The sequence below is a fragment of the Peromyscus californicus genome, unplaced genomic scaffold (genome assembly GCF_007827085.1).
Source record: "Peromyscus californicus insignis strain IS unplaced genomic scaffold, ASM782708v3 Scaffold_1__1_contigs__length_55948999, whole genome shotgun sequence".
Taxonomy (NCBI): domain Eukaryota; kingdom Metazoa; phylum Chordata; class Mammalia; order Rodentia; family Cricetidae; genus Peromyscus; species Peromyscus californicus.
Genome location: NW_026294492.1, coordinates 7,513,324 through 7,533,696, shown reverse-complemented (window position 1 = coordinate 7,533,696; position 20,373 = coordinate 7,513,324). Strand labels below are relative to the sequence as shown.

Genomic DNA, 20,373 nt, shown 5'->3' with positions numbered 1-20,373 from the left:
AAGAGACTTTTCTTTTTGGTAAGATTCCATGGGATCATCTTGTCATTTTCTTGCTTCAGCCTTGGAATCAGCCTTTTCCCTAAGGACTTTCTCCTTCTTGTTGGGAGTAGTATTTCAAAGCCAAGATGGGTGCTAAGTGGGCACGTGACTTTTGGAGTATCTCTGTACCAACACCCTTTAAACCAGTGGTTGTCAACCTTCCTAATGCTGTGACCTTTTAATACAGTTCTTGTGGTGACCCCCCAGATATAAAATTATTTTTTGTTGGTACTTCATAACTTCAATTTTGATACTGTTATGAATCACATTGTAAGCATCTGAGATGCCAAATGGTGTTAGGTGACTGCTGTGGAACGGTTGGTTGTTCAACCTCCAAAGGGTTGCGACCCACAGGTTGAGAACATTTGCTTCAAAAAGCCAAATCCAGGGAAAGGATATAGATCCGGGGGATGAGGAGGGAGAGAGGAGGCAGGCCTCCACAAACAACTGGGTTCATATTTCCATGTCTGTCTTTAGATCTTGAGATCTAAATTAATCACATTGATTCCCTGTTTCACTCCAGCACTGTTCTTTATTCCAGCTCCTTCTTCCGAGTTTGTGCTTCTGCTGATGACGTGAGGTAGACTCCTGTTATTTTATGGTTAACTAATTTGTCTGGTTTCTCTCTGTGGGGCCAGTCTCCTAACCCCACAGGGCTGTGGGTGCTGCTCAGATGTCCCTTCTTGTTAAGGCCCTAGTTGCTATTGATACGTATGTCTGTCTGTCTGACCTACCTACCTACCTACCTACCTATTCCAGTTTTACTCACCCCATGTACGAGGCTCCTTTGGTGACTTTAAAACTTTAAACAGGTCAAGTGTGGCTGCAGCAGAATGAGTCAAAGTAATAGGAGATGAAGTTAATTCATAACTGGGAGTTTGTGTTTTACTCTCAATGAAATAGGAAGCTATTGGATATTCTGAGTAGCAGAGTAACAGAAGCATCCTTGGCATTCTGTTAAGTAATCTGAAAGGAAGGGGAGGGTAAGACCACAAACAAGAAAACCTGGTAGTAGGCATTTACAGAAACTCAAGCTTGCAAAGTGATGGTGACTTGTAGGGGTGGGAAAACTCAGGGACTCTAGATTCACTTTGAAAGCCATGCAAACAGGATTTGTGTGTGTTGAATTTGAGCTTAAGAGAGAGGTCCAGCTGGATACCCAAATGATTGGTCTGAGTATTGGGAAGGGTGGGATTGCTATTAACTGAGATGTGGAAGACTGAAGTAGATGTGGTTGTAGTGAGAAGGGATAGGGCACAGCTTTGGATGTTGTTTGAGAGACTTGTCTTGGATTTGAGGCTTGTTTTTTATTGTTGCTGTTGTTGGGAAAGACATAATGAATGTAGAACCCATCAGCACACAGATGGCATTTACAGACATGAAACAGAATGAATCCTATAGAGCAAGTGAGTTTAAAATGCAAGAGGCCAACACAGGAAATAGCCAGTGAAGGAGACAGATGAGACACTCAGGAAGATACTGGAAAACCATATATATTCACCAAAGCCAACTGAAGAAAGATTCTCAAGAATCTTTAGAGAGAATCAAGAATATATATAGAGACTGCCCACAGATGGGAACTGTAGTTGGAGTTTTCTTTAGTCCCGCTCCATCCCGCTCTGTCCCGCTGCCACTGTGACCCAAGTAAACACACAGAGACTTAATATTACTTATAAACTGTATGGCCGTGGCAGGCCTCTTGCTATCTAGTTTTCATATATTAAATTAACCCATATTTATAAATCTATACCTTGCCAGGTGGTTCATGGCTTACCGGTATCTGTACATTTTGCTTCTCATGGCGGTGACTGGCAGCGTCTCCTGACTCAGCCTTCCACTTCCCAGAATTCTCCCCTCTGTTTATCCCGCCTATACTATACTTCCTCCCTGGCTACTGGCCAATCAGTGTTTTATTTATCAATCAATCAGAGTAACACATTCACAGCATACAGAAAGACGTCCCCAGTGGGAACAGATTTGGTCATTGGATGATGTGTAGGTCATTGATGAGCTTGAACTATTTTGTTATTGTAGGAGGTGGTGGTAGAACTCATTGGATTGAGGTCTAACATTAATGGGAGCACCAAAACTATTAGACAGGTATTATAAATATTTTTTCAAAGAATTTTCTTATAAAAGGGAATGATGACTGTGTGGGAAGTGGTTTCAAGAGCCTTTGTTTACCTACTGTAAAAGGAATAATGTATTTTAATAATAAAGAGAGGGGCAAAAGAGAGAGAGAATAAGTGTATGAATGAATGGGAATGAGAGTTGAGTAGAGAAAGAATAGGGCTATCAAGGTTGTCAGTCAGAGCAGTAGGATTGGGGGACCAGCTGGACATAAGTGGAAGGGTGTGATTGTGGTGACTGACTGTGGAATTTAAGTTCTATGAAGAGTATGGGAAGGAAGGAGATGAAGCAGAGTGGGAAAAGATAGAATCTGGATTGAAGGTTGCTGTTGGATCAAAGGAATATTGGAATTGTGACCTTGTTGAAGTCGATGTGGCCTTGTTGAAGGAAGTGTGTCACTGTGGGGACAGGCTTTGAGGTCTCTTTTGCTTAAGCTTCACTCAGTGTCACAGTCATTTCCTGTGGCCTGATCAAGATGTAGCCAGCACCATGTCTGCCTGCACACCGCCATGCTTCCCACCATTATGATAATGGACTGAACTTCTGAAACTGTAAGCCAGCCAGCCACCCCAGTGTTTTCCTTATAAGAGTTACCATGGTCATGGTATCTCTTCACAACAATAGAAACCCTAACTAAGTCAGAGGCATTAGAGCAGTTGTTCTCAATTAAGGCTGTGACCTTTTAATACGGTTCCTCATGTGTGCTGACCCCAAACTATAAATTTTTTTATTGCTACTTCATAACTGTAATTTTACTACTGTTATGAGTCATAATGTAAATATCTGATATGCAGGGTATCTGATATGTGACCCTTATGAAAGGGTCATTCAACCTTGAAAGGAGTTGCGACCCACATGTTGAGAACCGTTGCATTAGAGTAAGCTGGAAAGATAAGATGGTGCTTAAAGTACAAAGTATTTAAAATTGAAATTATGGAGGTGTTGCAGTTATTGGTGATGTTACCACAGGCATGAGTGTTTAATTTTGGTGAGATTAGTCTTGGAGAGTGTAACAGTGTACAATGAGCCAAGGCCTTATAGAGACTGAGATTAGTGAGCCTAGGGGGTAGCAGGTGACTTAAGAAGTGGTAGTGAGTCACAGGTGATCTGATGCAAAGCTGAGTTCTCAGGAAGGGAGGAGAAAGAATGATTAGTTATGGAGCTAGGGAGCTAGCTGGTACTCTTTGACCTCAAGGTGAGGTGTCTTTGTGCATATGTATGTTCTGTAAAAGACTAGAGGGGCTTTATTAACATTAGGCACAGTGCACAGCAGAACGTTCCCATCAGAGATAAAGAGAGACATTACTACATGAAGGTGCCACTTAGAGCTCTGAAGCGGTTTAGCCGTAGTTCATGTACGTGGACCTAACAGTAAGCAGCAGCAGTGATTTGGCAGAGTAGAGTAGCAGAAACACATGCAACTACTTTTAGTCTTAGCTGGCTTAGCATATAGTTTGAAGGGTTTTTTTTAATTTTAATTTTTATTTCATATGCATTGGTGTTTTGCCTCCATGTATGTCTGTGTTAGGTCATCAGATCCCCTGGAACAGGAGCTACAGACAGCTGTGTGCTGCTGTGTGGGTGCTGGGAATTGAACCCGGGTCCTCTGGAAGAGTAGCCAGTGCTCTCAGCTGCTGAGCCATCTCTCAGCCTCAGAATATAGTTCAAAGGTTTTTTTTTTTTTTTTTTTTTTTTTTTTTGGTTTTTCGAGACAGGGTTTCTCTGTGTAGCTTTGCGCCTTTCCTAGAACTCATTTGATAGCCCAGGCTGGCCTCGAACTCACAGAGATCCGCCTGGCTCTGCCTCCCGAGTGCTGGGATTAAAGGCGTGCGCCACCACCGCCCGGCTTAGTTCAAAGGTTTTAAGCATGCAAGTTAACATAGTTTATTCATCCCAAGATGCAAAGCATGTTACTCAGTAGTACTCACATATGCCTGGTGACATTTCCAGACATCTCTTTTCAAAATATTTCTTCTATAGCAATAATTTCTTTCAAAACATTAAACATTGTTTTTTGTCATTTACTATTGTCCTTACTTAGGCTTTTTCCTAAAGTATTCACCAGGATACTGTTGTTAATAACTTGCTATAGTGAGGCAAAAACAGTAAGTTTAGCCGGGCGGTGGTGGCGCACGCCTTTAATCCCAGCACTCGGGAGGCAGAGCCAGGCAGATCTCTGTGAGTTCGAGGCCAGCCTGGGCTACAGAGTGAGTTCCAGGAAAGGCGCAAAGCTACACAGAGAAACCCTGTCTCGAAAAACCAAAAAAAAAAAAAAAAAAAAAAAAAAAACCAGTAAGTTTAGAGCAATTTAGCTTTTTATAGACGAATATATAATTCATCTGTAAGCTCAATGACTTTTTGAAATGTATGTTGTGAAAGATTACCCAGAAAACTTTTGTATAAAACTAGAAGCTTTCATGGTAGTTTTTCATCTCACCACAAAGGATTGAAAATATTTTCTTAAACTTTCACACTCTTATTTTTACAAAATTTAATGTTGGCGAGATGATGTCTTACAGTGCTCTGTGCCCTTAGTTGTAAAAGCTTGCTCTTTGAATGTGTGTAACACCGTCTGTAAGTTTCTGTGTTCTCTGATAGAGGACAGATCTTAAAAGTATGTGGAGTTCAAGAGTTTTGTGTTTCAGCCATAGCGTCACCTCTGCCCCTGGTGACCGTCAGAAAAGCTTTCTTTAGCATTAGTGTTGAAGTAATTTGATACTGAGGATACATTTGTCTTCTTAGGTTGTTTCTGTTACAGCAGTGTCCAGCATGTACTTAACAGATAAATTAGAACATGGGACTACGTCTTTCCAGGGGTCCAGTAAGTCTCTCACTGCACAGCTTCCTTACACTTCTCTGATTTGTTTCTTATTCTTCAATGCCTTCCAAGGCATATGCTGTCAAGAAAACTGCATTTTCACCAATTGTTTCTGGTATATGTCAGTCACAACAAAGCAAAATACAGGGAGAACTAATGTTTCCTGATAGTGTCAGGATTTTTAGAGTAGATCCTTTGATATTAAAGAAATGGAACAAAAAAAAGAAAGAAAGAGAGAGAGAAAGAGAGAAAGAAAGAAAGAAAGAAAGAAAGAAAGAAAGAAAGAGAGAGAGAAAGAGAGAAAGAGAGAAAGAAAGAACGAACGAACGAACTGGAACAAAACAGAAAAGCTAAAGAGATTTTCCAAATCATTATAACTATATTTAATTAGTTCAGTGCTTGATTCAGTTCAGGACAGTAATATCGTTGTCTCGGTCTTAAACGGCTTCTTGGAGGATGATCTGTTTTTAATGTGGGTGCACAAGAGGAAGTCAGAGAACAACTTGGAAATTCTCGCTCCTACCAAGTGGGGCTTAGAGATTGAACCAGGTTGTGAGGCTTGCTGGTAGATACCTTTACCCGTCTGGCTGTCCTGCCAGCCCCCAAGTATGTGTTCTTGAATATTAGAGAAATTAGAATAGGATCAGACTTTTAACCAAAAGAGTAAGAAAATTTGTAGTGATTAAAATAAAATTGTGATCATTGTAAGTCTCTTGGTAGTTGTGCCCAACATCACAGACAGACATGTCTGCACCTGTAGCCTTGGTTAAATCTCTAAGGCTTGAGTTTTTTTTTCTTGGAGACAGTGTGATGTCTTGAACAGGAGCAGTAGTAGAGGGCCTAGGAGTCTCTGTGCTTTAGGAAGGTATTTCTGCCTGGCTTCTGGCTTTTTCCTTAATGCTCTGTATAATATCAGTAAAACTTTCTCTTTAATTTGAGAAAACTTGCTCATCATCATTTAAAAACATCAACATACTAGAGGAAATTATGTTCACTTAATTGTTAGTTCCTTCCTTTATTGAAGGTTTCATCGTTAGAAATTGTGAACTCAGTCTCTGTTTCAGATAGGCTCTCGGTGATCTTGAGCGTTATTGAGGGTCAATGTTACTACAGCCTCGTTCTTTTTTGCCTCATATTTTTTGTTATAAGAGCTTAATATGTGGAAGAGGTGAAGGCCAACTGTGCCATTTTCCTTTTTGCTGTTACTACTTGCATTTCGTTTTAATTTACACCTGTGATGTGTACATCAATTTTTATTTTTTTTTTTTTTTTTTTTTTTTTTTTTTTTTTTTTTTGGTTTTTCGAGACAGGGTTTCTCTGTGCAGCTTTGCGCCTTTCCTGGGACTCACTTGGTAGCCCAGGCTGGCCTCGAACTCACAGAGATCCGCCTGGCTCTGCCTCCCGAGTGCTGGGATTAAAGGCGTGCGCCACCACCGCCCGGCTTGTACATCAATTTTTAAATAGTTTCAGTATAAAGGCCACTATGTATATTGAAATTTTGTAGTTTACTACATTTTGACATGTCTGTTCTCTAAAATGACGCAATTGTAATCTGAGGTTAGGTAAGGAGTTTAAAAATTAGTAGACAAAATTCAAGAATAATCATGATAAAAACATGTATATTGCATTATATCGCAGTTAGTTAAATGTTGCCAAGAATGAAACTTTCCTGAAGACTATTGTGTTAAATTTTACCTTGTGTGGCTGTAGCTCTGTGACAGAGCACTTACCTGAGCTTACGGTGGCCCTACGCTTTATCACTAGCAGCTACAACAGTAACACTGTAACAACCAAACCTCTCATTCCTATGGCTCAGCAGATCATTTTGTACATCCTATGGAGTGCATGTTTCCAATTTAGGAGATTGTCGGGGCTGTTGGCCATCTGGTGAATGCCTGGAAATAAATCTGGGCTGCAGTGTGACTTACAGAAATCATTTTTCAAGCCTAGAAGATAATTCAGAGACAAAGTTCATTCACGCATGTATTTTGTTGAAAGATTTAAATGAAATGAAATGAATGATTGTGAAATGAAAGAAAGATTGTGGCTATTTGTGGGTTAAAATTAAAGGAAAATTGAGGTTCAATGTCTTTTGAATAGTTTGTTTTTTTTATTTGTTTTTATTTTAGTCTTGGTTTTGGTGTTTTGAGACAGGATTTCTCTGTGGAGCTCTGGCTGTCCTGAAACTCACTCTATAGAGCAGACTGGCCTGGAAGTCAAAGAGATTGTCCTGCCTCTGCCTCCCAAATGTTGGGATTAAAGGTGTTGCCACTGCTGCCTGGCAGGAATAGTTCTGTTTTGTTTAAGGAGTTGCTAATATGTACTTGATGGACAAGAAATTCTTAGTCCTGCTCAAGGTAGTGCCAGAAATGAAGGAACAGGAAACAGGAGTTCTAGGTGGTAATGGCTACAAACTGTACTTTAAAAGCTACATTTGTACATAGTAATTGGCTTTTGTGTTGCTTTTGCGTCTGAAGCTTCTGTTGAGAAGATTTGGGGGCCTGGCGAGATGGTTTAGTGGCCAAAGAAAGTTAGGAATGTCTGTCTACTGCTCTTCCCGATGGCCTGAGTTCAGTTCCCAGCACCCACATGAAGTGGCTCAAACCACCTTAACTTTCTCTAACTCCAGGGGATCTGCTCTTCTCTTCTGAGTTCTGGGGACACCTGTGCTCAAATGCTCATAGCCACATGTAGACACATGCATACACATAATTTAAAAGAATGGAAGTAATCTTTAAAAAGAAAGTATGTTTTTACTTTTTCATTAAAATGAGGCAGGCTGTTGTAGCTCATATTTACATACAAAATTAGAAGGAGAAAAGACCAAAAAAAAAAAGCTCATGTTTTAGAGCAGCTGCTGCCAGCTGCTTTCTGATATCCCGAGACAGAGAACGCTGCTTGTTTCAGTTATTCCTTTTCCAGGGTGGGGTGTTTCTGTTTTTGTTTTTGTTTTTTCTTTTAATAAAAATTAGCCGGGCGGTGGTGGCGCACGCCTTTAATCCCAGCACTCGGGAGGCAGAGGCAGGCGGATCTCTGTGAGTTCGAGGTCAGCCTGGACTACCAAGTGAGTTCCAGGAAAGGCGCAAAGCTACACAGAGAAACCCTGTCTCGAAAAACAAAACAAAACAAAAAAAATTAAATTGAAAAGTGACTTGGAGCTGGAGAGATGGCTCAGTGGTTAAGAGCACATATTGGTATTGTAGAGGACCCAGGTTTGGTTCCAGCAGGTTATTCATAACCATCTCTAGCTCTCAGGTTCTGGAGATCTGACACACTGAGGGTACTATACTCACGTGTACAAATCCACATGTATTAAAAGAAGATAAGGCATATATTTGATTTATTTGACCCTCAAAGTATTTACTTGGCCATCTCTCCAACCTCCTTCTGTGACTTTTTATGTAAGATAGAAAAAGGAAAAATAAAGGTCTTGATGGTTAGCCCTGGCTGACCCAGAACTTACTTCATAGATCATACTGGCCTTGAACTCAGAGATCTGCCTCTGCCTTCTGAGTGCTGGGATTAAAGGTGTGTACCACCACTGCCTGGCCTCTATGGTTGACTAGTGGCTAGCTCCGCCCTCTGATCTCCAGGCAAGCTTTATTCGTTATATCACAAACAAAATATACAACAGCAGTCAGTCTCTCAGGGCCAGAGCTGGGGTAGAGCCATTGAGGCATTTGGCACTAGGCACAAAATTTAAGAAGGTATCCACACCCCACAGTAATGAAAGTAAGTATTTTTAATGTAATATTAAAAATGGATATAAAACTGTACAGAATCCAGGCATGGTGGCGCATGCCTTTAGTCCCAGGACTCCAGAGGCAGGTGGGACTCTTGAGTTCGAGGCCTGCCTTTTCTACAGAGCAAGTTCCAGAACAGCCAGAGCTACACAGAGAAACCCTATGTAGGGGAAAATGAAAATACTTTTCTGGGGTAGTTCAGAAAAGAGACTTGTAGTCCAAGAACTGAGAAAGGTCTCTAAAGCCTGTGTGGAAACTAAATAAGGTCCAGACAGATGAGAGGAAGAGTGCCTCCTTCCAGAGAAGAGCAGATGAAGGGCACAACATTGAGACCAGCTGGATGTGTGTTCCTCACTCAGGAGCCTATACCTCCTCACAGTTGAGAGTGCATACAATCGATCACTCTTTCAGTGCCCTAAGTGTGGAAGATACCTACTATTTCCTCAGTGTACTCCTTGCATTCTAAGGCATCAGGGAATATCCCCCCCCCCACCCCAATACAGGGTCTCTCTATATAGCTCTAGTTTATCTGGAACTCACTATGTAGACTAGGGTGGCTTTGAACTCTTAAAGATCCACCTGCCTCTACGTCCTGAGTTCCAGGATTAAAGGCATCTTTGGGGGATCTCAAGAGATGGTTTTTCTGTAGTTGTAGGTAAGAGTTCATAAGAGGAAATAGGAAGGCTGTTTTTATGCTCTGTTGAGTCAGTGCCTCAGGCTTTTATCACGTTAATCCATGTGGCAAAATATATGATTCATTTTCACCTTAAAGTTGTTTATTTTATTTACCTATTATTATTAGTAGGTTTAGATGATGTATGTGTGTGAGTGCAGGCATATGTGTACCACGGTGTTTGTGTAGAGGTCATACACCTTTCCGGAGTTGGTTCTCCCCTTCCACCTTGTTGAGGCAAGATCTCTTGTTTCCTCTGTTTTAAGTACACAGGCTAGGGATTCCAGGAAATTTCTTCTCTGTCAGGCTTTTTACCCTGGGTAGGTTCTGGCGTCAAGTTGAGGTCATCAGGCTGGTGAGTGCTTTACCTGCTGAGCCATTCCAGCAGCCCCAGCTGGTAAACTTTTAATTTATTCTTATTTCTTATATTCCTTGGTCAATCTTGTCTTCTTCAGGCAAACATCTCTTTTACTAGGTAATAAAACTCTTGTTGTTGAAGAGGGGATAAAGTTAGTCTGTCATATAATTGGGTTTAAAAATCTTCCAGTACCTACAAACCATACAGTATTGTAAATAGCTTATGTTCGGCTCTTAGTGATAAAGGATAACAGGTCAGTTAACATGATTTTCCTGGGTGAAATAGAAGACACCTTTTTTGAGACAATATAAGCCTAGGCTGGCCTCTTAAATCATCTGTATTTGTTCCAGGATATGTGCTCACATCTGAAGATTTGGGGCTAGCAGCTGCCAATGAGAGAACATGTAGTGTTGGTCAGCCTGGGTCTGGATTACCTTACTCAGTATGATTCTTTTTGGTTCTATCCATTTACCTGGAGAAGAATGTCATGTAACTTACGTTTGGTACTTCCCTCCCTTCTTCCATATGCATAGACACAAAATTAATGATTTTTAAATGAATGAAAACTTGTAAGCTGCATTTGTCTTTCTTTGTTTTCCTGGGTACCAAACTCTGGCCTTGTGTATACTCTCAGCTTCTCAGCTAACATTCTCAGGTTAGGAAACTTGTTCAAGCTGTTGGGCCTGGAGAGTCTCCACAATATATCAATGTGGGTTCGTAGTTACTCAGTGGGAACAGCATATATAATATTTAAAGATTTTTGAAGGCTTCAGAATTTTACAAACTTGCTTTTTATTCTTTATTTTTTTTAACAGGATGGCTTAAATTCCTTGGTCCTTGACTTGGATTTTCCTGCTTTGAGGAAAAATAAAAATATAGATAATTTCTTAAATAGATGTAAGTATATTTATTTTTACTATTCATGTTTGGACACATAGCTGCGCTTTAAATGAGATGTGTTTGGCTAACTTTTTGGTACTTAAATCTGTTAGCTTTGTTAACCTATGACCTAGCCACTGTTCTACTGCTGTGAAGAGACACTGTGACCAAGAGGACTCTTGATTACAGTTTCAGAGATTTTTTAGTCCATTGTCATCATGGCAGGAGGCAAGGTGACACACCTGATGCTGGAGTAGTGGCTGAGAGCGACATCCTGATCTGCCTGCGGGTCAAAAGAGGGACGGTGGGCTTGGCATGGGCTTTTGAAACCCAAAGCCCACCTCCCAGAGTGATGTACTTCCTCCAGCAAGGCCACACCTCCCAATCCCTCTAATCCTTTCAAATAACGTCACTCCCTGGTGACTAAGCATTCAAATATATGAGCTATGGGACCGTTCTTACTTAGACCACCACAACCTATTAATTTATTAAACTTGCTCTTAGTGTGTGCTATTTGTTTCATTTAAAAACAGTTTGTATTTTCAAAATAACTTTGCTGAACTAAGTTAGACTATGTAAAGTAGATAAAATGTATATGAATTAAGACCATATAACTCTTGTTATGGCTGATCTAAGCAAAATTTTAAGTTAATATTGTAACTCTATGACTTTGCTTTTATTTACCCAGTAGACTTTAATAAGCTTTGTTTCAGTAATTTATGTACATTGTCTTGTTAAGGAAAAATGATCTGATAGCAGTTAATACTGTGTCTATGATTATCCTTAATGTTTGTCAGCATTATGTTGGAGTAAGTGGATTCTGAAAATATATTCTCAAAGTGAGTTGGGCATGGTGAATTGTGCTTGTATGTAGCAATCCAGGAGGCTGAGGCAGGAGGACTATTACAGATTTAAGGCTAGCCTGGGCTACAAAGCAAGACAATCTCCAAAAATAGAAAAAGAAAAGTTAATCCCAGGGACCTAGAGGTGACTCAGCTGTTAAGAACACATACTGTTCTTGCAGAGGACCTGAGTTCAGTTCCCAGCACCCATGTGAGGCAGCTCACAGCCACCTGTTACTAACTCCTGGGAAATCTGATGCCCTCATCTGGTTTCTGAGGGCACCACACTCACACAAACCCACACTCTTAAAACACATAATACAGAAAACTTAAAATTCTAAAAATGTCTTACAAAAGGGGGAAAGGAAGTTTCAGAATGATTAATGCATCCTCTTTATCCCCACAGCCAAATCCTTTATTTTGGAATTGTCAGTGCTAGGGTATTTTTCCTTTAATAATTACTATAGTAGTTGATATATTTAAAATGTGATTGCTGCCTTTAAAGAAGTAGGTTAAGCTTCGTTACTAAATTTGGAATTACAAGTAATTTCATCTCTTCCTCTTCTCTTTTGAGATAACGTCTAGCAATATGGCCTAATGATGTAATGCTGGCTTAAAATGTATAGTCCTTGTGTTTAGCCTACTGGTCCTGGTTACACAGCTAGCTTTGTGACTGCTTTCTGCCATGATTGATAAAGCATCAGGGTTGCCTGGGTCGTTGATGTCACTTGCACAGGGAGGAGTGAGAATGCTTTGACACTGCTTTGGCAGTTAGTGATCTTCGGGGACATGTGCCACCGAATGACAGCTTTGGTTCCTTGATGCGAAGATACCCTGTATCTTAGAGTGTTTGTTTATTTCGGTGCTGGGGCTGGAATCTAGGACCTCTCGTGTTAAGTAAGCAGTCTGTCACTGTACTATACCCATTCCCACATTTTAAAGTTTTAAAATAGGATCCTTTAAAGATTAAGAGGAATTTAAAAATTTTTACAAATATGGTGACTATTTTTTAATATTTCTAATATATGATTGCTATTAAAAGTATGGTAATCTTTTTATTATAGATGAGAAAATTGTGAAAAAAATTAGAGGTTTACAGATGAAAGCAGAAGACTACGATGTTGTAAAAGTTATTGGAAGAGGTGCTTTTGGTGAAGTTCAGTTGGTAAGAAAGGATTTGTTTGGTTCTTACTACCTTTTTTTTTTCTTCATAGCAGCTGAATAGTTCTAAATTCTGTTCTCAGTCATTCGAGGAGTTGGTTTTATGTCTTTGATGAAGTCATTCTATCTCTGAGAGCCTCAGTGTTCCCATCTTTAAAAAGGGGTAACCTGTCACTAATAGTATTCCAGCTTTAAAACAGTGATTTGGAATAATGCCAGTTTGGTTTTACATGTGATTTGGCTAGAAGTTAATACAATATTATACTCTGGCATTACACTGTATGAGAGCTGGATTTTCATTAAGAAAGATCAGACTGAAGCTGGGCATGATGTCAAATACCTTTAATTCCAGCATTCAGGATATTAAGGCAGGCCAATCTCTGATTTGTGAGTTATGATGTATGTGTGTGTGTGTGTGTGTGTGTGTGTCTTTGTATGTGTACACACACTTGTATATCATATACACACACACACACACACACACACACACACATATATCACAATGAAAAAACTTTTATCTTTGCAGGTGAAAGTGTAAATATTTTAACTTAACATTAAATTGTATATATTTTAAATGAGGCATTATTATGGTTTTCCTGTTTTTAATACCTAAGCATGAGGCACCAATATTTGTTCTTAGAATCCAGTTCTGTTCTTTGAGTCTACAGTGATTTGTCCTCTTGATGACAGTGAGAAACAGTGATCACTTTAAGTGTAAATTCTTCTCCAAGTTCTGACCTGAAGAATAGAGACAGTGCTTTGTGAGGGTCACTGTGGAGGATGATGCGTAAGTGGATTAATAAGATAAGTCATGCTAGTTAGAGTACTCCCTAAGGGTTAACTGGTTCATTATTTTTACTGCTTATTTGATATATAGAGCCAAATCACACATTTCATACAAATATATTGTTTTCTGCATACTTATGATTTATTCTAATTATTGAAGAGATACTAGAATTTGGAGTTGGATTTTGAATAGATCTTGACTTATCCTTGTTTTTTTTTTTTTTAGTTGTTTGCTTTTTGGTTTCTTTTTTTTTTTTTTAAAGACAGAAACTCCTACATTCTAGGCTGGCCTGGAATTCAGTATGTAGTTGAGGATGACCTTGAATTTATGATCCTCTTGCTTCCACTTCCCAAGTGCTGGAATTACAGGCATTCTTCCTCATGCTCTGTTGGGGACCTAGCCCAGAGCTTCTTCACATATGCTAGGCAAGCACACTTACCAGCTGAGCTACAGCCCAGTCAAACTGGTCGTGTTTTGTTTTGTTTTGAGACAGGGTGTCCCTGTGTAGACTAGGCTGGCCTCCCAACTCAAAGAGATCTGCCTGCCTGTGACTCCTGAGTAATGGGATTAAAGGGTCTGTGGCACCATGCCTTAACCCAGCTTTCCATGTTTTAATGTCAGAGTAGTTACTGTTCCCTGCTAATGTGGTCATTATAGTGAAGTATGTCAGAGGAATGGAAGAAAATATGTAGGTATAAAATTTTATTTTTGTTGTTGCTGTTAACCAAAATCATGTATTTTAAAAAATGAAAAACATCTTAACATTCTTTGAATCTGGTGCCTGACATAAGAGCGTGTGTCTTACTTGCTTTGGCTTTTCCTCTATTACCTTAGACAGGGGTTCTTTAAAAGGAAAGGATTGTAAAGGAAACATCCATGTGTTTCTTCCATCTGTTTTGAAGATTGATTTGTGTATACTAAAGTAGTATGGTGAGTATAGGGGGAGAATATTCCAATTTAACACATCTTTATGATATTTTGTTTTTCCAAGTTAATTGAAGGAAGTTTAATAATAGCACAATATTTTCTTTCCATATGAAATCTTTTTGTGGTTAAGTTGAAAGTAGAGGTTAGGTTACCACAAAGGACAATGTTAACCAATTTCTACAAATAAAGTTTCATTCTAAGGGTAACTTTGGTATATCACTGATATGCCATAGCATATAAGAGCATTGGTTCTGGAGTCAGCAGCATTGTGGGGCTGGAGAGATGGCTCAGTAGTTAGGATCACTTGCTGCTCTTCCAGAGCTCTCAGGTTCACTTTCCAGCATTGCATGGGTGTGTGTGTGTGTGATGACTGTCTGTAACTTCAGTTCCAGGGAATCCAGTGCCCTCTTCTGCCCTCCACAGGCATTGCATACACATGGTTCACATTACATACATGCAGGCAAAACACTCATATATGTAAAATAGATAAAAGTCAATTTTAAAAAACATTGGGGGAGGGGAGGGGAGGCTGGAGAAATAGCTCAGTGAGTAAGAGCATTGGCTGCTCTTCCAGAGGACACAGGTTTGATTCCCAACACTTAAGGTGGCTCACACTGTCCGTAACTCTAGTTTCTAGGGATCTGACACTCTTTTCTGGCTTCTGTGGGCACTGAATGCATGTGATACACAGACATACATGCAGGCAAAACACTCATACACATAAAAATTTAATCATTATAGTTAAAAAAGAATAAACAGTAAAAAGCAGTAGCTTCTGCACTAAGACCTTTGACCTCAGTAATAAAACTTTAATAGACATTTTTTTGTGTATAATTTCTGATAGTGTGGAAGAAGAATCAGTGTTGACTGCTTCTGTGTCTAGCCTACAAGACATTGGTTTCCTGTCACCCAGGCTAAAGCTCGCTTATCGTGGAGTAGCATTAGTAACAACTTAACTTTAGAACATTTTTGTGAGTACTAACTTGGATGGCACATATCTGTCTCTTAGTGTGGTTCTGGTTCTGAGTAGTGGGATGATTGCCAGGTTTCTTGTCAGGTATTTAAGTGGGTTTTACTTTGGAATAATCAGGTCTTATCTGATTTTTAGATGTGTGTAGATGTGATTCTAAACAGTCTTATTAAATAAGAAACACAGAGCCAAAGAGTTAAAAGCCCAAGAGGTCAGAGCACTAGCGAATAGCCTTTAGCTTACCAGCCGCTGCCGTCCTTCCCCTGAGAAAGAGACCTACTTCCTGTGTGTCTGTCTGTATTTTAACTTCTTTGTCACTGCCTGTGTATACAGACCTCCAGGTCTCTATGATTGGTACTTGGATTAAAGGCATGTGTCACCAAGCTGGCTATGTCCTTGAACACACAGACTCTGCCTGCCATGTGATCGGATTAAGGGCGTGTGCTACCACTGCCAGACTTCTGCTAAATGGCTTGCTATTAGCTCTGATCCCCAGGCAACTCTACAAATAAAATCACATTTCAGCACAAAAAAAATATCACCATAGATGTGCATAGGTATGTTACTTGTATGGGGCCACCATGGCAATACCAGGCTTCATGAAAAAAACAACAGAAATTTCTTTTCATACCAACCAGTTCTTGTGAAGTTTGGGAACCAGTTTATTGGTTTCCTTTTTATTTTGATGATTAAAAACACTATTGCAAAAGTGTCAGTTAAAAATCTTCCTGGCAGTTGTGGTACACACCTTTAATCTCATCTCTTGGGAGGCAGAGGCAAGCAGATTTCTTGAGTTCGAGGCCAGTCTGGTTTATAGATTATGTCCAGGACAGCCAAGGCTACACAGAGAAACTGTCTCGACAAAACAAAACAAAACTTCCCTGGCTTGCAAGATGGCTCAGTAGGTAAAGCTGGTAACCTAAATTCAGTCCTTTGAACTTGCATAAAGGTGGAAACAGAGGCTACTCCATAAAGTTGCCTTCTTATCTCTGCATGTGTGCTCTGGCACACTCCCCATACACATCATGTGTGCATGCACACACACTGAGTAATAATATTTAAAACAAAATAGTGACCGGAGAGATGGCACTTGTTTCCCTTCGTCCCAGGTTTCTCAAGACACAGAGTCATAATTAACGTCTCTTTTCGTTCATCCTTTATGTTTAATTTCTTGAGAAGTTCGTACAGTTTCTGCCTTCATATCACTTTAGTCTGTACATTTTTTTCTTTTTCCAGTGTTCATTGCCTTTACTTTCATTGAAGTTGCTTTTCCACGACTTAGTCATATATGAATAACTGCTGTCTATTCCACTTCTGCTCAGTGTTTCACTGAAGTAATGGTCTCAAGTTGTGAAGTGCTCATGGAGAGACATCAAGACTATGCTTAGTAAATGCTCTGTTTATTCCTTCTGTGCATGCTCAACTGGATTGATGTTACTTTTTGGCGGACATCCTCATACTTTTATATCCTTATATTCTCAAGTACCACGTCTACTTCCACTCCTGATGTGGGCACGTTGAGTAAGCTTAGGGGCTTTTATATCTTACAAGTTTGGTTTGCATTATTTCTGCCTCTCCCTGTGTTGAGGAAAGACAATTTTAGATCTGATATAACTAATACAGATGCTTCTAAATGGGCCCCTCACTGCTTAGTTGACTAAATTAGTATGACTCCTTTATTGTGGCCTGCTGGGATCTCTTGAAATGTCGGCTTTCATGGGGCTGGAGAGATGGCTTAGCAGGTAAGAGTGTGGAATGTGTGAAGTTGAGGATGCCTGTTGACTCACAAGCACCTGTCACTCCAGCTCCAAGATGCTCTCTTCTGACCTCTGGAGGCACTGCAGTCACATCCACCCCTCTTTATACACAGAGATCAGGAAAAAGAAGCTCCTTTAAATGCCTCCTTTCTTAGCTGTTCATTCTAGGCCAGCTGCTCAGAGCATGCTCTGTTTTCCTGTATGCCTTTTAGTCCTGCAGTTTGACTCTGTGTCTCAGTGCTCACTTTTTTAAAAGAGAACTTAGGTAGTTACCATTTCTTTTGTTTTAACCTTCTATCAGGGTGAAATTTCTCCTCTGTGTCTTTAATTGATGTTGCTTTATTTATCATATTATATCTTAGGTTGTAGTTGGTATGTTGATATTTTGATTCCTTACAGTATATCATTCATTCATTCATTCATTCATTCATTCATTCATTCATTCATTCATTCATTTATTTATTTATTTATTTATTTATTTATTTATTTATTTATTTATTTATTTATTTAAGAACTATGCCTTTCAAATATTTTGACCTTCTTGCCAGTAATTGATAGCTCTTCATCTCAAAATATTCATCCACAGCTGGGGATATTGACTTCTTTAGTAAAGTACACAGCCTAGGAAGACAGAGAAGAGAAGCAGAGAGAACAGAACAACCCTTACCATATAGCCCTTGTCAGTTCATTCTTGCATTGTGTGTGTGGGTATGTGCTGTTGGTTGTTTCTACTCTTGTTTCTTTGAGGGCCCGCCACCCAGCTCCCAAATAAATATTCATGGAGCCTTATTCTTTCTTATGTATGCCCAGCCTTAACTTGTCTAATTTCTAGCCAGTTTAACTATCCTGTCTATATTTTGCCTCTGGCCTTTTACCTTTCTCTATTATATCTTTTCTTTGCTTCTTATTCCGTGTCTGGTTGTGTGGCTGGGTGGCTGGCCCCTTCTTTTCTTGCTCCTTGATCTTCTCTTGCTTCCTGATCCCTCTTTTTCTCCTTCTATTTATTCTCTCTGCCTACCAGCCCTGCCTATCCTTTCTCCTGCCTTGTTATGGGCCATTCAGTTCTTTATTAGACCATCAGGTGTTGTAGACAGGCAAAGTAACACAGCTTCACAGAGTTAAACTAATGTAACATAAAAGAATGCAACACATCTTTGCATCATTAACGAAATGTTCCACAGCATAAAATGTAGCACACCTTAAAGTAATAATCCACAAGTATGTGTGTGTGTCTGATTTTCTAATACTGTTTATGTAAACTGAGATTCTTGATTTTCTTTTAATGTAAAGTTAGATCTTTACTGTTTATAAGGTTATTTCTGAGCTGCAAAAATTATGTCTCTCCCTCTGATGTTTTCATAATTCTTGTGTCTGTTATTCAGTCTTGACTGCTGTAACAGAAAGCATGAGGACATTGTTTTACTTAGCTTAGACCTTAGTGGAGGCTTCATTAACACCAGACATTACTCCAGATTAGTCTGATATACACATAATCACAATATGATTTTATTTGTAAAAAATAAATTTGAAAGCCTCAAATGATATGTCCTAGGTAGAATGATTTTCAAAGTTGTTCACAGGGTTCCAAGAATATCCTAAGCATGCTTTGTTTAGGAATGTCTCAAGCATTTAAGTCTGTCTTTCTCACTTAAAAAGAAATATATCTTAACTATAGAAAGTATAAGAGGGGAGGAAAGAAGGGATTTCTAAAATTCCATCAGCTAGGGTATAACCATGGTTAGTGTTTGGGCCCTCCCTCCCTTTCTTGTTTTGGAGTGTGTGTGTGTGTGTGTGTGTGTGTGTGTGTGTGTGTGTGTGTGTGTGTGTGTGTGTGTTTGTTCCTCCTGCATACATATGCACTCAGTTGGATGGTGTTTTGTACTCAAGTATTTTTAAAATTAAAAATGAGGAATTTGACAGTCTTTTCTGTAACAAATAGAACTGTTAGACATGATTTTTGTCCTTTAAGTACTAAGACTAGTAATGGGACACATGGATCACTTCAAGGTAGGATGAGCTTTATTCCATTGGTCTGTGGTAGAGTTAACTAATGCTTTTATTGACTGTATTGTGTATGTTAAATTCATAGTCATTATCTTTCATTTTGTCTTTGCTTTGAAATTGAGAGGAAATGAGTAAATTGGCCATCTAGTTCATATTTTTTTTTTTTTTTTTGGTTTTTCGAGACAGGGTTTCTCTGTGTAGCTTTGCGCCTTTCCTGGGACTCACTTGGTAGCCCAGGTTGGCCTCGAACTCACAGAGATCCGCCTGGCTCTGCCTCCCGAGTGCTGGGATTAAAGGCGTGCGCCACCACCGCCCGGCCATATTTTTTTAATCCATGTTTTTAAACATCCCTCTGTTCACTGTGTCTGACTGTTCACTGTGTCTGTCTGTCCATCTGTGTTGACTAGAGGAGAAGGAGCTGGAGAATAAGGGACCCCAGAGATGCTGAGGGAGACTATGGTAGAGTAACTCAGAGACAGCCTCAGGGGAAGATGAGTGGAACCAGCTTTCTTAAAGTAGCCGCACTTTAGGGTGCGACTTGGTCACATGACTGCTAATGAATTGTAAAGGTATGCTGTAGACATTTGGCATGAATAAGACTAATGTCTGTGAGTTATATCAGAAAACCACGAGAAGCTAGTGGTTCCCATCTTGTGCTGTGAGCCAGCAACTGTCCTACTCAAGAGTTTAAATGAAATTCAGCTTTATCACTAAAATATTCTTTTTTTTGTTTGTTTGTTTGTTTTTGTTTTTTTGAGACAGGGTTTCTCTGTGTAGCTTTGCGCCTTTCCTGGAACTCGCTTTGGAGACCAGGCTGGCCTCGAACTCACAGAGATCCGCCTGGCTCTGCCTCCCGAGTGCTGGGATTAAAGGCGTGCGCCACCACCGCCCGGCTTGTCTCCAAAATATTCTTAATGTGTTCATTCAACGTCTTGTAGATACTGCATGGATAGCGATAGCAATGTGTTGAATTTGTTGAATTAGATAGTTTAGCATTGTGCCATGCAGTGGGCAGCTCACAGTGTAATCATGATTCTGTTGAAAGGAGCAAGCAGCACATCTGTGAGAGCATCAGAGCACATGGGACTATAGACTGGAGAGCAGCTGCACCATCAAAGGTGAAGTCAGTCAACATTTTCCCGTTCAGAAGTCATCTTAGGGCTACAGTGTATACTTGTTATTCAGATGAATGATTATCGGCTTTCCACCAGTCGATACCTTTTAACCTCCGTTCTTAGCTCCGCTATACAGTGAACTGTCTGTGTCATGGTCTTAAGTATAAATA

At 39.8% G+C, this 20,373-nt stretch overlaps 1 protein-coding gene across 3 annotated transcripts in view; it reads left to right on the top strand.

Moving 5' to 3' along the window:
- Positions 1–20,373, top strand: part of Rock2 (Rho associated coiled-coil containing protein kinase 2) — a 103,004-nt gene that overhangs the window by 27,888 nt on the left and 54,743 nt on the right. For 2 of the 3 annotated variants that reach the window (XM_052745848.1, XM_052745847.1), the window contains exons 2-3: positions 10,577–10,658; positions 12,547–12,647. The exons of the other annotated variant lie outside the window; for it this stretch is intronic. In XM_052745848.1, the coding sequence (XP_052601808.1) occupies positions 10,577–10,658; positions 12,547–12,647 (183 nt within the window). The remainder of the gene's footprint in view (positions 1–10,576; positions 10,659–12,546; positions 12,648–20,373) is intronic. 3 annotated transcript variants of the gene reach the window in all.